The sequence below is a fragment of the Glycine max genome, chromosome 4, assembly GCF_000004515.6.
Source record: "Glycine max cultivar Williams 82 chromosome 4, Glycine_max_v4.0, whole genome shotgun sequence".
In the NCBI taxonomy this organism is placed as follows: domain Eukaryota; kingdom Viridiplantae; phylum Streptophyta; class Magnoliopsida; order Fabales; family Fabaceae; genus Glycine; species Glycine max.
In genome coordinates, this window is record NC_016091.4 from 42,703,224 (window position 1) to 42,718,775 (window position 15,552).

General features: G+C 34.3%; 1 protein-coding gene and 1 pseudogene across 1 annotated transcript; both read left to right on the forward strand.

Annotated features, from left to right (window-relative positions):
- Window positions 1-10,250: 10,250 nt before the first annotated feature.
- LOC100813600 (NAC domain-containing protein 158) lies at window positions 10,251-10,651 on the forward strand. Its single transcript, XM_026128130.1, has 2 exons — window positions 10,251-10,359; window positions 10,437-10,651. Exons 1-2 carry the CDS (start codon window positions 10,251-10,253, stop codon window positions 10,649-10,651), a joined length of 324 nt encoding a protein of 107 aa, XP_025983915.1.
- Window positions 10,652-11,183: 532 nt separating this feature from the next.
- On the forward strand, window positions 11,184-15,054 carry LOC112997687 (U1 small nuclear ribonucleoprotein 70 kDa-like; annotated as a pseudogene).
- The last annotated feature ends 498 nt before the right edge of the window (window positions 15,055-15,552 follow it).

Genomic DNA, 15,552 nt, shown 5'->3' on the forward strand with positions numbered 1-15,552 from the left:
CAGGTAACATGTTTGTTCAATTTAGTTTAAAATTCTTTACAAATGTACATTTTTAACAATTAAATAAATGCAAATAATATATTGTCAATGACAGGAAATTCGGAAAAAGGCAAAGGAGAGTCAAAAATACAATGACTGCCCCCACGTACTGTCTCGTGGGGGTTATGACTTGCTTGAGAAAAAATTGTTAGATGAGAAAACAAAGCAAAGACAACAGCAGGCACTTTTGACTGAGAATCCATTGTTTGATCCGGAGGAGCCGCCATCTCCCATTAAAAGGCACGTGAAGTGGAAAATGGCTAGAACCAAACGATATGGCCAGATGACATCAAAGGCAGCAAAAGAAATTTCGGATATAATTGTGAGTTGCAGCATGATTATAATCAATTTCGAACTAATTTTTGTTTGCTTTATAATTACTACCTCATTAACTCTTTCAATATGTTGTGCTTGTTTTAGGACTCATTAGAAGAGCAGACGACACAGGGTAGTTTTGTTCCCCATGGTCGGGATGACATCTTGAATACGGCCATTGGCAAACCGGAACATCCAGGTCGAGTTCGTGCAGCGGGATCTGGTATGACCCTTACTCAATTTTATGGTAGGGCAACACGTACGTCAAGTAGTTCCTCAGCAACACTAATGCAGCAACAGTGGGTTGACATTATTGGAAACATAAAGGAACAAGTAAGGAATGAATATGAAGAACAACACAAGAGGAGTCTGGAGGAATTTAAGAAGGAGTTGTCCAGTCAGATCTTCATTCAGTTGAGTCAGATGGGATCACAATACTCTCCCCTTATTGAGGTGGATTTACAGGCATTGGCTGCACGTCTTAGCACTAAAGGAAGTAATGTAGAAACTGCTGATGTTGACCCATCAGGCGACAAAAATGTGAGCTTAAAACCCACTATGGGGTTATACGTGCAACGACAACATACTACAGTGTTGGTGGCCTTGGGGAAAATATGTGAGGGGGGATCTGCCATTCACAATGTCACTTATGCTGATGATGTTGTAAGGGTGAGTGTTGACAAAGTTATAGAAGGTGACGCCGAAGTGCCCTTCCCGACATCAGAGATTCAATATGTCAGGCAGGCTCTTCAAACATTCATTGCATGGCCAAAAAATCTTGTGAAAAAAGTGTCACATGAGATAAATTTGGTGTTATTATATTTGCTACATCACATGTTTACATGAATATATGTTAGTTTGTGACATTATGTAAATTGTTGTTTTCATTAAACATTTAGGAGTCCGATACTAGTCCAAAGAAACTTCCCGAAACAGATGAAAGGGGGACGAATGATTTTGACCATGATCCATTGTGTCAACTGATTAAGAGCCTATATTTCATGTACGACACACCTGTTGAGTTGAAGTGGGATGGCAGCAAATTTGGGCTTTCAAATGTTGATGCTTCATTCTTCTTGACATTCTCTGATGTAAATGAAATAGTAGCAGGATACAAATGTTTGAACATATCTATACTACAGTTATGGATGTTGTAAGTAAATTTAATATGATTCATTGATAAGTAGTATTTTGTATGTTATGCATCAATATCAATTTTTATGTATATTTTATCAAAGCAGGTTTTTGGATGAGTGGAGCTCAACTTTGGGTCATGCTTCCGTGTATGGATTCCTTGAGCCACAATCGATACACTATGCAAAGGATCGACGTGCTGAATGTGAGCATTACTTACAAGCAAGGCTCAAGGAATCGCAACGAGAGGTGTACCTAGGAGCTTACTTAAATCAGTAAGTACTATTAATTCAAATGGTTATAAATAATGTTGAAGTTCTACGTACCTAATACTTGTTTCTTGTAGGGGCCATTGGCAACTGGTAGTACTATGTCCTGCTACCAATGTTGTTGCATGGTTTTGTTCGTTACGTAAGAAGCCTGATACTCATATCAAAACTGCAATTAACAAGTAAAGTTTAGTATTGTCCCTCATATCATGCAGTGTAATATTTTGTGTCAATCATTTGTTATCGTCGTGTAGACGTTGATCATGCTATTATTATAAGCAGTGCAATGAAGTCAGCAAACACAACTGCGGATGGTACAAATAATCCAGCAACTCCTAAGTTGATTGAAGTCAAGGTTAGGGATGCAATTAATCATTATTTTCCAGTATTGATCTTCAAATGATAACCTCAATACAATTGTTAGATCGAATTATTATTTATATTGAATGTAGAGCCATGTTCAAAGCGGAGGGTATGAGTGTGGCTACTACGTGATGCATTGGATGTAGAACATTGTCAGTGGGGGTTTAAAGAATGATTGGAGCATGGTATGTTCGGTTTAACATCTTCAAATTACTATTTTAGTAGTATTTTCATTCATTTTACATCTTCATTAAATACACTCTTTGTATTCTTCATATTTTGTAGTGGTTTCTTGATGGAACGGCGTTAGACAACGAAACAATTACAAAGATTCGCCAGAAATGGGCAGCATATTTTCTTAAAGTTCAAAGCAATCAATGTACAAAGTCTTAGTTGACATAGGAAATTTTTTGGTTATTGAGAACATTACTGAGACAAATGTCACTATATTGGCTTGTATTTATTTGGAAATATATTTATGAAACTTTGTGTTTTGTTGTCTCTACAAAATTGTTGGACTGAGAGAATGAAACTTCTTCTTTTAATTTGTTGTCATTAATGGCAGATGGAACGATATCAAGCAAGGGAAGACCCTTAGGTTTTCAATAATTACATTTTTGCTATACCGCTGATTCTTTTTTTTAATAAGACAGCAGACATAAAATTCACAAATTTCTAACTCCTGTACATACTTATTCTTTTATAACTGTAAAGAAGCAATGCTTCTTATTGGCAATGAGATTTCTTTGCCTCTATTAGATTTAGAGTGAATGATGGGGAGGACAGCTACACAACTCTTCCAAGAATAGACCCTTATGTGAGCCAAAGGATCCCGACACAGCATGGTAATTTTTCATTTTTTATTTATTTGTGAATGAGTTTAATTTTTCCTTGTTGAGGCTTTTGCTTTGTAGGCAGAATAGCTGGCCCTAGGCAAACGACTCCAAAATCAATGATTCACCAAATTTGTTATATCATCCTTTTTTCTGTTTTATATGATGTAGGAGGTTTAATAGTTTATATTTATTTATATATTTTTCTACTTTTGTTGTCTATTCATAATGTTAGTAATTTAGCATTCAATTTTACAACCTGAAAGTTATTTTTCTTTATTTGAGCACAAGCATCTGTCCTTTGTTGCTATTCTATTTTGATTGTTCTTTTTAATTTTTATGAGAATCAGTTCAATTGTTTTTTCTATGAATCTTTTTACTCATGGACACTTGTTCCAGGCTATTATTGTCTCATGTTGTGCTCCTTTGTAGGTATTACCTGATAAACCAGAACTCATGAATTTTTTTTTCTTGTTATCAAAGAAGAATGTGATTACTTGCTTCTCTTTGTTGCTAGGGACAATTTTTACTCAAACCACATTTAGTCAGGGAAATAGTAGCATGGCCATATTCACATTAATACTTGATTATTGGGGCTAACTGTGTTTGTTTGGAGAGAATCACTTAGAACACTTGTTTAATATCTAACTTTGTTGTCCATGCTATCAATTTCACCATCCCACATGTCCCTCTGTCCTTCAAAAGAGTACATGTAGTAGCTGGCACAAACTGTATTTAGCCAGGAGTTAATACCAGATATATTTTAATTTATATTTGATTCTTATTGTATGACTAGCATACTTTGATTTGCTGATGATATGGACAATGCACTAAATTTTTTCTTCAGAAACTGTTGAGGTCCTTGGCAGGTGATGCTTAAACAAGCAGATGGTTCTTATGCTTGCATAGCAGAAAATGCAAACCGCTTCAGCCTTGGCGAGGTAATTTCATAATCTTAACATTATTCACTAATTAATCGTAAATAGTTGACCTCATTTGCTTATTAATTGTAAATAGCTTCATACTAATCCATTGACTGATATAGGCCAAAGAGGAATTGTTGAGGGTCTTGGGACTTCAAGAAGAAGAGGGAAGTTGTCTAGAATTTCTTCGAAGAGGCTACAAGGTGTTCTCTTGTTAGTTAATCAGTTTTTTTGAACTATATGCATGCTTGTGAATTTACTATAACGTAGGTCTGCAATCAAAATAAGATTGAAGGGCAGACACACTATTTTTTGTGCAACTTCTTGTGGGTTTTATGTAATGTTATTATTAATTTTATTATTCTTACATTCATAAGTGATCACCTTTTTTACATATTTATACAAATGATTGAGCTGATTCTCATTATGTTTTGTTTGAGCATTGACTCAATTTGCTGCTACAATGGGTTTAATATGATATCTTAAATCTTGGCCCGTCTCTAGTTCAGTTATAAATCTCTTGCATACTTGTAACATAATTTTGGGACATTGCTTTTATTGTCAAATATTCAGCAGAAGGAATTTAGCCTGACATAAAACTATTCAGCGGTATTGCAGGAATTATTGTGGCTATAACCTGTAGTAGTGCAGTGGTGAAATTGGGTGCTAGGCACATCTGCTGCCCCTTACTTGTATTGTCTCTTGAAGATGTTTTGGTCAAGCTCATGTTTTGGGCGCTAGGCACATCTGTTTTGGATTATTATGCTGCATTAAATATTATAAAACTTTTTTTTATAAGTCCTATCCAAGATGCTTTAAAATGTGCAGCATCTGGTTCACAGCTTGGGCTACCGACATAAATAAGACTACTTTTTGAACTTTGACCTAACTTTCTGTTGTGCATATAATCCTATTTTCGAAAAGCTTGGATATGTGTGTGTTCACAACTTGCTTTAAATTTTATTGTTTGATTAGTGTTATGCATCCTTCGTTGGAAGGTTTTTAATTTGTTATGGAAATACTGGAGAGCCTTTATTCTTACAATTCCCTCCGTCCAAAACTAATAGAACCAAAGGGACAACTTCTATCAATTGATGGCAAAACAGAGGAGGAGGTTTGTAGGAGTTTAGAGAGAGTGCTCCGTACTATGCGGATAACTACCTCAGAACCCAAGGTACTGCTTATAAATTTCTGTATCATTTCAGAATCCACTGATTTTGTTTATCTTGAACATTCTGGATTTTGCATTTCATGGTTTCAATTTTGGTACTCATTTATCTATATATAAATATTTATCTTTGCTGATAAAAAAAATGGTTTCAATTTTGGATATCTTATTATTTGCTCTTGTACCTTTTTTCCCTTTCTCTTTAATAAATTTCTTTTCATATCTAAAATAAAATAAAATCTAGTGATAGGCCTCTTGTACAGACATATTGGGTGTTTTGACTAGGACATTCTTTTAGCAAACATGTATTGAGATCAAGATAATTTGAAAGGTTTTGAAGTTCATCTGATCATTCTTCTCTCAAACAGGATGTGGCTTTTGTTGTTGATGGCTGGGCACTTGAGATTGCACTTACCCACTATCGTAAAGCTTTCACTGAGCTGGCAGTTTTGTCAAGGACTGCTATATGTTGTCGTGTGATGTATATTTTTTACCATTTTATCTGCATACAGTGACATGTTGCCTTCTGTTGTTTTATGAAGCTATGCTTTACATTCCTTTAATTTTTAGTTGTCATCTTTGTCATATACTAGCCTTGTGCTATCTTAGTTTCTTTTAATTAACTTATTGCAAGAAGAAGGGGTTGATAAGACCAACATCTTGTGTTTTTCTGTAACGGGAACATAATATTGCTGTTTGTATTATTCTGCTCTAATTTATCAGAAAATAATAGCACTGATTTGCACACTTCAATCGCTCAACTCAACAATCATTGGACACAGCTTCGCGCTCATACTTGCTTCATTGGTAATATTTAATTTATACATCAGTTTTACTAGTCAAAGTTTCTTTGTCTGCCTATAATTACTATTGACCTTGTATTTTTTATTCTCTTTTTAACATCCTAGTCAGGGTTTGTTAAGTATTTGTCTGCAATATCACTGGGCTGCTTATGACAATTCAGGGTAGGTTGGTTCTGGTTTGATGGATTCTTATATGCACTAAATATTGTGGATCATTAAATAGTGCCTATTTGCATTGAATCACTAAATATTGCGGATCATGCTGCATTTGACAACCATACATCATATATGGGAAGTATAAATGGACCCAAGTTACCTCTGGTGTTTGAAGTGCAGTAGATGCCACATGATTTAACTACAGAAGGATGTCCAAAGAACAATTTTCAAAACAGTTGTATATTCAATAAGGTATGTTACTTAGGCAATGCACATGATAGATACTAAGTTAAGGAAATTAATTATCTTGCTAAACTTGGGATGTAAATTGCTGCCTTCTGTGATACTCAAATTTATCTAGCCATTTTTTAATTCGATTGCAAGGTTTTGGTTCAATTTTTGTTCTCAGTGTTGGCCTTTTAGCTCATGTATTTTGACAATGATGAAGGTTGGTTTTATTGATGTTTATTTTTATCAAGTATCCTTGGTAGTTGGCAATTTATCCTTGAAGGATAAGAGAGAATCTAAAGGGTTTTTATAATTCCTTTAGGAAAATTACTAGGATTAGGAAACAAAGTGAATCTTGTTGTCATTGAGATTTATTGAATAGCTTCATAGCTGAGACTGAAGGCATTGTAAAAACAGAAATCAGCTACAATGATCAAAGGTTTGAATTGGAAGTGAATGCTATTTTGTTAATTTGAGTGTCGGTATTGAGTTGGCGTGGCAGGTTTGTCAATGCATCAACAACCGAATGAATGCCTGCTGCATTTGATTTGCATCCAACCTATTTTAGTTGCACATCTCACCCACTAAAAAGTTAGCTTAATTTTTTCAGATTATATTAATTTATGCCTAAGTGATTGCGGCATTTAATTTTAGAAAATTTCAGTGTGATTAATTCCTTTGTAAAGACTAGTAAGGATTTTTTTTTTAGAGTAAAGACTAGTAAAGATAAAACCTATTCAAGTAAAATTTTATTGGCATGTTCTAACGCAAGTTATTATAAGCAGATAGGATATTAATGCACCAATTTTTTATACTATGAATTTAACTTTTATATAGTAGTATAATTTTTTTTAATACTTTTAATTAATTAAAAATAAATTGAAGAAATTATTCTAAATCTGAGTTTTAAATTAATTATTAAAAATTGAAAGTGATGAGCTCTATTGCAGTATTACTGCATGTGCTTTCTGCACGGCATGGATGCATGGTAGTAAGATTCCCTATTCTGCACGAAATATGTTGGCCCAAGATTTAATGCATAACAAACCAATGACCTACAGTTTTGAACTAGTGTTTTCAAGTGTCAACTTTGTGGAACATCAGTTATACATATTCCTTGCTCTTAGTAACCAATTCTTTCTCATTTCTTTTAATCATAGGCTCCAATTTCAGCAATCACGAATACGAAAACATACGAGGAAGATACCTGTGTCGACAAGTCAAATCCTCAGCATGAAAGTTTTATCAAGAGATACAGCATCAAGTTGGCATCCACAAGTGCAATAAGAGTTCTAATCACGTGTTTGTTGTAAACAAGTTGTTTTGTAGGTTCTTTATTTGTGGAAAATTTTACTAGGACCTCTGGATGGGTATTGTATTGCTCTTCATAGATATTATGGTTGCTTTAGAAATACTTGTAAGGAAAGTGCACGGCTGCAAGGCTTCCGGGAGTCAAAGAAAGAGACTAAACAGAACCATGACTGACATTATGTTTTGCCTTTTATTTCTCTTCTTTACATCATACCCCTTCCATTGTTCTAATTTTGCATTGCTTTTGAATGTAGGGTCATCATCACTTACCTGAAACCAGAGGACTTTGCTTGCCGAAGAGCAAACTGTTCCCACTGTAGGGATCTCTTGTGAATTTCAGTCTTATTGATGATTTTAATTCTCATATAAAATATCTCTGTTGATAAAGCAGTGGCTTTTATTTGTTTCTTTGCAATTCCAGATTTTAAGGAGACCAAGGATAGGAGCAGGATACCAGCTCATAGATATGATAACCGAGCCTTTTAGGCTGGTCCGTCGTTGTGAAGTGACAGCCATACTTGTTTTGTATGGCCTTCCTAGGTATCCTTCTGATATCGTCTATTTTCAAAATCTATAGTTTTTGCATATGGAATTCACTCTAAAAATTTTAGGTGCTTTGTGAACGAAGAAAAAAAAAAGGACACAAAATATAGATATGAAAGAGGCTTTTGGTCTATGTCTTAGTTGGCTACCTGCTGCAGATTGCTACAATTGGAGTAGAAATTCCTTAAGGAATAAAGTTGCCTTGCTTATTCTCCATATCGAATGATAAAGGTTGTAATGATAAAGTGTGTGTATATATATATTGTGCCTTAATTTTGTTTCATTCTATTTTAGTTTGAATAATGACCATGAAAAAATGATAAGAAGAAATCTACTCATGGGTAATTTTGTCTTTAATAGATTTTACATTTATAATTTCTGAATTTTACATTTACAATATATATATATATATATATATATATATATATATATATATATATATATATATATATATATATAGTGCCCTAATTTTTGTCTCTAATTGTATAATAAAAAGCGAAGGCTAGAGTTCTGTGAATGAATCTAATTGTATAATAAATTTAGCAGAGACAACAGCTGACGAAAACAAGGTGAGTGTTTACTCTATCAATCAAAGATTCAAGCACTTTTCTGACTAATTACTGGATATTATGGCCACCGGAGATTTGGAGGCCTTCTTCCCTGCTGCAACGCGTGAGTATGCTCCTATGGTAGATGAAATCTGGAGAGATCCTGCTGTTCAGGAAACATACAAGGACAAAAAAGGAATTGCATAATCTTCCCAATGTTGCTAAATATTTCTTGGATCGGGTATAACTCTACTCCGTTTACTATTTTGTCACTAATGTTAATGTACATTATACTTTTCAAAATTATAGAAACTATTAACCATTTGAGCTAGTACTTATTTTCTTAAAATTTTCTCAAGCTTGTCATTTGAGAGTTGAGACCAATGTGATTTTTAACTGCAATTTAATCATCAAATTGATTGTGTTTTCTATAAGCATTTAATGTACTTCTTTCATCATTGCTAATTGATAGTGGCTTCCCTCTTAACTAGCAAAACTGCAAAAGCTTAAATTAGTTGATATGTTTAGTTATTTAAGATTTATATGAATGCCATTATGTCTATCTTATGAACATGTAATTATGTACTTGTATGCAACTTCAAAGGATCTACTAATCTCTTAATGCAAGAATTGATAATTAAGTCTCTTTATTTAATGCATATTTAAATATTTTTTATAATAATATTGCCATCATGGAAACTTACAGTAGGATATTCACTGTCCATTTTCATGGTTGCTAACTTTTGTATTTGCTCAAAGGTCGAGAACCTAACTTTCAAAAGAGTATCTAAAGTACCGTGTAAAATTCAAAATCACAATCTTATGTTGTATAACTCCTTCCTGCAAAATGCTTAAAAATGTGGATACAAGTGAGGTTGTGAGGGGCCCGCACGATGCTCCTGGTCATTGGTTGGTAACTGCTGTTAAGCTTGTGACTGAGGTTGGTAAGATTGGATTATAGGTCAAGTTTGCATTGATAGACTACTACTTACTCATTCATTTTCTAAGTTACTTCTCTTTCATGTATATGTGGAGAGAAGAGAAAAATATTGGTAGGTTGCATCTTTTACCCTTGTGTACACAGCAGCAACAAGCCTTCCTTCATGATTTAGCCTTCTGATCCAATCAAGCAACATGATTTTCTCATCAGAGTATGTGACATCAATAGCCCTTCATCCAGAAACCACCTCCAACACAACAATCACAAAGCTGAACACATCAGATTTTGAGGTAGCAATGCTCCTTCTCTGGAAGCTCCAGTGGCACCAGCTGGCCAGGCTTCTCTATAGTTAATTTCTTTCATTTTACATTTTCATGACCCGGTTAGTGCAGGTCCCATCATGGATTAGCGGAACTAGGCTAGCAGCAGTTTCGACACAAGCGAAAACCAAAACCAAAACCAAAATAAAAACTGTAGTTGTCAAAGTAAAAGAAAGGTTGAGTCTAGTTTACGCCAAATGTGTCTTCTTATTCCTGTCCTTCTTGTCAGACCCATTACTATAAAAGAAGCCACACTGCATCCTTCTCCATACCCTTTAGGTTTCTTTATCCAATACTAATAACTCCATTTTCCCTCTGTCTCCCCCCCCCTCTACACAAAAAATATTATTAATTAGTATGGAGCTGGTTCTGCAATACTTGAAGCGCAAGGTCTTCTCTTACCCTTTGCCAGCCTCTATCATTCCTGAGCTTCATGTTTGCAAGTCTGATCCTTGGGATTTGCCAGGTTCCTTTCTATTTTCCATTCACACCCATCATCCCCTTTCTCTTTCTCTAATTTCAATTCCATGCCCCCATTTTCAGGTGATTTGGAGCAAGAGAGATACTTCTTTAGCACCAAAGTGGCCAAATATCCCAACGGAAATCGCTCCAACAGAGCCACAAATTCGGGTTATTGGAAGGCAACTGGCTTGGACAAACAAATTGTTACTTCAGAGGCAAGCCTCCTAATGGATTCAGAACTGATTGGATCATGCACGAGTATCGGCTCATCCTTAACGGCTCTCAGTCTAAGGTGAGGCCAAACAAACTTCTACTATTTATGTAATTATTGTCGTTATAAATGTGCCAGTAGTTTATTTTGTTTTAAAATTACAAGATTAAAATAAAAAAATAATAGAAGATTAGTCGGACAAGAAAACATAGTTTTGAAAAGTTAAGAGTTCTTCTAGGCTTTGTAGCAAAAAGTAACCAGTGTTTGTTATTTTTTTTGTACTTGGATTGGGTAGGATGAGAGAGAGGATAAATAAAATCAAAATGTCTTAATAAAGGTCAGGACTATTTTTTTTTAAAAAAAAAATATTGTCCAATATTTTGATTTTATGAAAAGAATAAATAAAATCAAAATCTCTTCATAATTGAGTTCGTGTCATATAACTAAAAAGATATATATCTGGAATACGGCCGAAATGCAGCAGATTATTTTTTTTGGTGGATATTTATTTTGAAAATTTTATTTTAAATTGAGATAAATGGAAGGATAGTTTGAGGTTGCATTCAAAAATAAATAAAGTGGGGACGAAAATGATGGTTTGAGTAGAAGGCGTCCACATGGTTAGCGTGGAAGAAGGGAACAAAAAATTGAAAAGGAATAGTGGGTTTGGAGTTACGACTTTAGGAGCGGGGAGGCGTAAGCAGCTTTGGTTTGTATGGCTATACTTTATTATTGCATTAATGTTTTCTTTTGATTTTAATTATTATTATTTTCCTTTTTCTGCCCAAATGAAAGGGCATAAAGTAAAACAAAACTAGGACGAAATTGGCACATGTCCTGCATTCCGTTAAAGATTAGCGGTTAGTCGTTCGGTCCCATGCTGGATTAGGATGGTTTTCGGGAAGTGCAGGTCCCTAGTTGCCATCAAAATTAAATTTATTTTAAATTTGTTGAAATAATGCATTTCTTATTAAATATATATAATTGTTAATTATTTTAAAGATATTAAAATAATATTGTTTATTAAAGATTGGCTTTAAGTCTAACTTTGATTATTTTTTATAAAAATAAATAGTAGTAAAATATAACAAAATCATAAAGGATATCAATGTCAATGTCTCAATGAGTTGACTTGATGGTCGACTTAAGCACATATATTTAGGAGAGGCTTTTACAAGGCCCAATTTCCTGTTAAATTAGATGCTTCAACGTCACAAATTTGACTCTCCCATTCCATACATACATGTCTGAGAATGTCAAGTTGGGATCGGTAATGTAGAGTTTGGCCCCCAAATCACGCATTTACCTGGTCTAACTTTAAGCTTAATCTCAAAATCTTCTGCAAATAGTCTTTGCTGGCAAGTGAAAAAAGAATATTGACCTGAGAGGCATGAGTTGCTTTAACTTTTAACTTTATTAATGATTAAGTTAAAAATGTAATTATGTTACCACAATCCCATTTACCTCAATTAGATTAATTAAATTTGTAATATTGTACGTTTAAATGTCTAAATATCAGTATCATAGATAAAATATGTCATTTGAATCCCATAGGAAATGTGCTAGTTGCCAAAGTTTACTTGTTCGATTTCTTAAACCGCTTCATTATTTTGAACTGTAAATAATTAACATTATATTTAATAGTTTATAAAATTATTTTCATTTTGTTGAGTTTGGATTCTCTACGTGGAGAGCACTACAAAAAAAATGACATATACCTACGGAGACTTTTGCCTACACACATAAATTAGTGTAGGTAAAAGTCAAAAAAATACTTATACCTACAATTGTTTGTCATAGTGTAGGTAAAAGTCAAAAAGAAAATTTCATTTCATCCTTATCCCCTCATGGCTAGAAAAAATAAAAAATGGATTTTTAGAATTAGCAACTCTAAAGAGCGAGAGGAGTTGCCGAAAGCCCCGTGATGTCGACGACGATCTCGACGGAGATGACAGAAAGAGCGAGAGGGAGATCGTCACCGCGAACATTCCTCTGGTCGTCACAGGAGCGAGAGAGAGAGACGGAGAGAGGAAAGACAGGGATAAGGATAGAAAGAGGAGGGATAAGGATAGGAGAGACCGTGATAGGGACAGGGAGCGCGAGAGAAGAGAGAAGGATAGGGAGCGAGAGAGGGAACGAGCGGAGAGGGAACGAGCGGAGAGGGAGAGATCCACAAGGAGCAGGAGTCGCTCCGAGAGGGACAGAGACAGGGAGCAAGATTTTGATATGTGCGATGCCCGGTAATTGATCTTTTCTTTGTGTTTTGTGCAATTTGTTTGTGAACTAGGGTTAATTTTTTAGTTTAGCGTTGGTTCAATTCATCAATTGTCCTTGCAAATGGTTTGAATGGATGGTCATGAGTATGGTGAAATAAAAACAAAAAAGAAAACAGAAATAAGTGTGCATTGGCGATGAGATATGCATTTATTCATTTGTGCTGCGTTGGTGTTTTTCTTATTATGTGCTATGTAGTTGTTACTTTTCAGTACTCACTAGTCAGCTACTAGTTTACTTGAAATCCGTTTCCATATCCAGAATTCTTTTTAAAGAGCTGTCTATGGCGGTAAGGCTAATGGTGTGGCTATAATTCTATGCAAGGACTGAACTTATATACAGTGTCGTAGGCACTTTCGATTCTGTAATCAGAATTGAAGTTTTATGTTGGTAATCTTTGTCAACCTTTAATGGAAATCTTTACGATGCGGATTAATGCAGTGAAAGTGTGAAACACCAATTTTGATTGGAGAACAATCCCAAAAGCACCTGAAGAACTTTAACTAATCACAATTGGTGTTTTGTCCTTTTTTTCTAGTGAAAGGGGGGGACTGAGTTGGGAATATAGCTTTATTTGATTTAATAAAATGTGACTGGATTTGTATTATTTGAGGGTAGATTTTATGCATTTTAGCTTCTTCGTGTTATATATTTCTTATATGATTTTTTTTTGCAACTTGCATACCATTAGTGACCTTGAGGTGGCCTGAGAATGTATATCAATCATATCATTGCTATGTTGCCACAAGGCATTAACATAACTCTGTTTTCTTTACTAAGGTGTATACTTTTATGTTTTAAGCGCCTATCGCCTGAAGGCATTGAAATCCCTTTGTGATGTTACATTAATTCTAAAAATAAAAGATTATTATGTGTGCAACTCACTGTATGCTAAGTTCCTTGCTGCTAAGAGTCCCAAAAAATAATTATTCTTTTAATATGATAACTATTATACACCCTTTAGTATCTGAGTGCAAAGTTAGTTGGCTAGGCTTTTTCTAATTTTATGATTTATGAATAAGATGTAAAGGTATTTCTATTTCTCTTTTGAACCATAAAGATACTCCTATGGTCCCAATAGGCGGTGACACCTCTTCAGACACCTTACCTTGGGGCCTTAGGCATTCATTTGGCTACTCTGACTCTTAGATTTAGTCGGATTCATGATGTAGGTATTATGTTATTATATATTTCCAGGTATTAGTATTTTATATCATTGATTTATTTAATGGATCCTGCTAGGTTGGTTTATGATAGGTTCCTGGTGTAATTTTGGCTTTATTAATTCAAAGAATAATAAAGTAAGGAAATCCTGACCATAGGTCCTGAAGTATATGCATAATATTGTAAGGATTATTAAGTGATGATTTGGTGGATGATATGCTAACAAAATATACTTTGGATTATACGGATAGAATGAGACATCACTCCCTCTCAAATTAGGTGGAATTTTGGACTGTAATGTTAATGGTGTATATTTGGAATTATGCTATAAATTATATCTTCTGATCATCAAAATTAATTAATATGAACTTCTTTTATTATTTTTTTAATAACTTTATTTTAATTTGAGTTGCAGGAGATTTAGGGATAAAAAAGAGGTTACAGAACCTGAGGCAGACCCAGAAAGGGATCAGAGAACTGTTTTTGCCTACCAGGTTTATTGGAAGTTCCTATTTTTGTTTGTTTTAAATTATATGAATTCATAAGTTCTACATATTTGGATATTTGGTGTCTTGTTCTGATGATTGGCTATTTGTTCAGTGATGATCTCAGATGCCGCTAAAAGCAACAGAGACAAATGTGTATGAGTTCTTTTCAAAAGCTGGCAAGGTCAGTTGCTTTTAAATTTGATATACTTTTGTCATTGGAACTGTGATGACTTGCCTATTGAACTATTTTTTCTCCATTGGAACATTATTGACTTATGTTGCCAACTTCTTCTTGGACAACTTGTAATGGTGAAACCTTCTGAAGCTGAAAAGAACCTTGTTCAATCTAATGCTTCTGGTGGAGCAGCCAGTGTAACTGGCCCCTATGGAGCTGTGGACCGAAAATTGTATGTGGGGAATCTTCACTTCAACATGACTGAGAGTCAGCTGTGGGAGGTATTTTACTTTTGTTGCTGTCCTATTGGTTGTTGTGGTGAGGATGCAGAGTTTTGGCATGTTTCTTGGTCTTTGCTACATTTATTAGGAATATGAATGCACATGATTATATTGAATACCAATAACTTGACAAATCATATCTCCTTAGAAATATTCAATTAAGTTTCTCTTATCCGGATCTAGTATAATTTAAAGACAGTATAAAAAAGATACTTTGTCCTAAAAAAAACTTCTTTTCGATAAAAAATTAAAAGCAGTCTCTGAGGGCGGAAGACATTTTCAATCTTGTATTTTCTTCAGTTATGTTTGGTTACGTTTTATAAGATTTGAATTTGACTAGTAACTTACATAATTCTAAATGCCATTATTGTACGTTTTCCTAAATTATAATTTTACGACTTAATATATACTTTTTTTTTGTTTCCTTTCTTGCTCTTTTGGGGTATGAATCATATGATCATGTGTTATAATAAGAAGAATATGCATAAGTGAATTTGTAAAACTTTTCTCGTTTTAGTTTCTCCAGAAGCTGATTTTTAACTTGTGCATAAACTCGGTTTTTCTTCTTATTTATTTCTCGCATAAGTGCTTATGGAGATTTATT

What these genes read in the sequence shown, in the direction of transcription:
- LOC100813600 (XM_026128130.1), top strand. Translation starts at nt 10,251, where the DNA reads ATGGAGCTGGTTCTGCAATACTTGAAGCGCAAGGTCTTCTCTTACCCT. An exon ending in TGATCCTTGGGATTTGCCAG is followed by an intron (nt 10,360 to 10,436) that starts GTTCCTTTCTAT and finishes CCCCATTTTCAG; the next exon opens with GTGATTTGGAGCAAGAGAGA.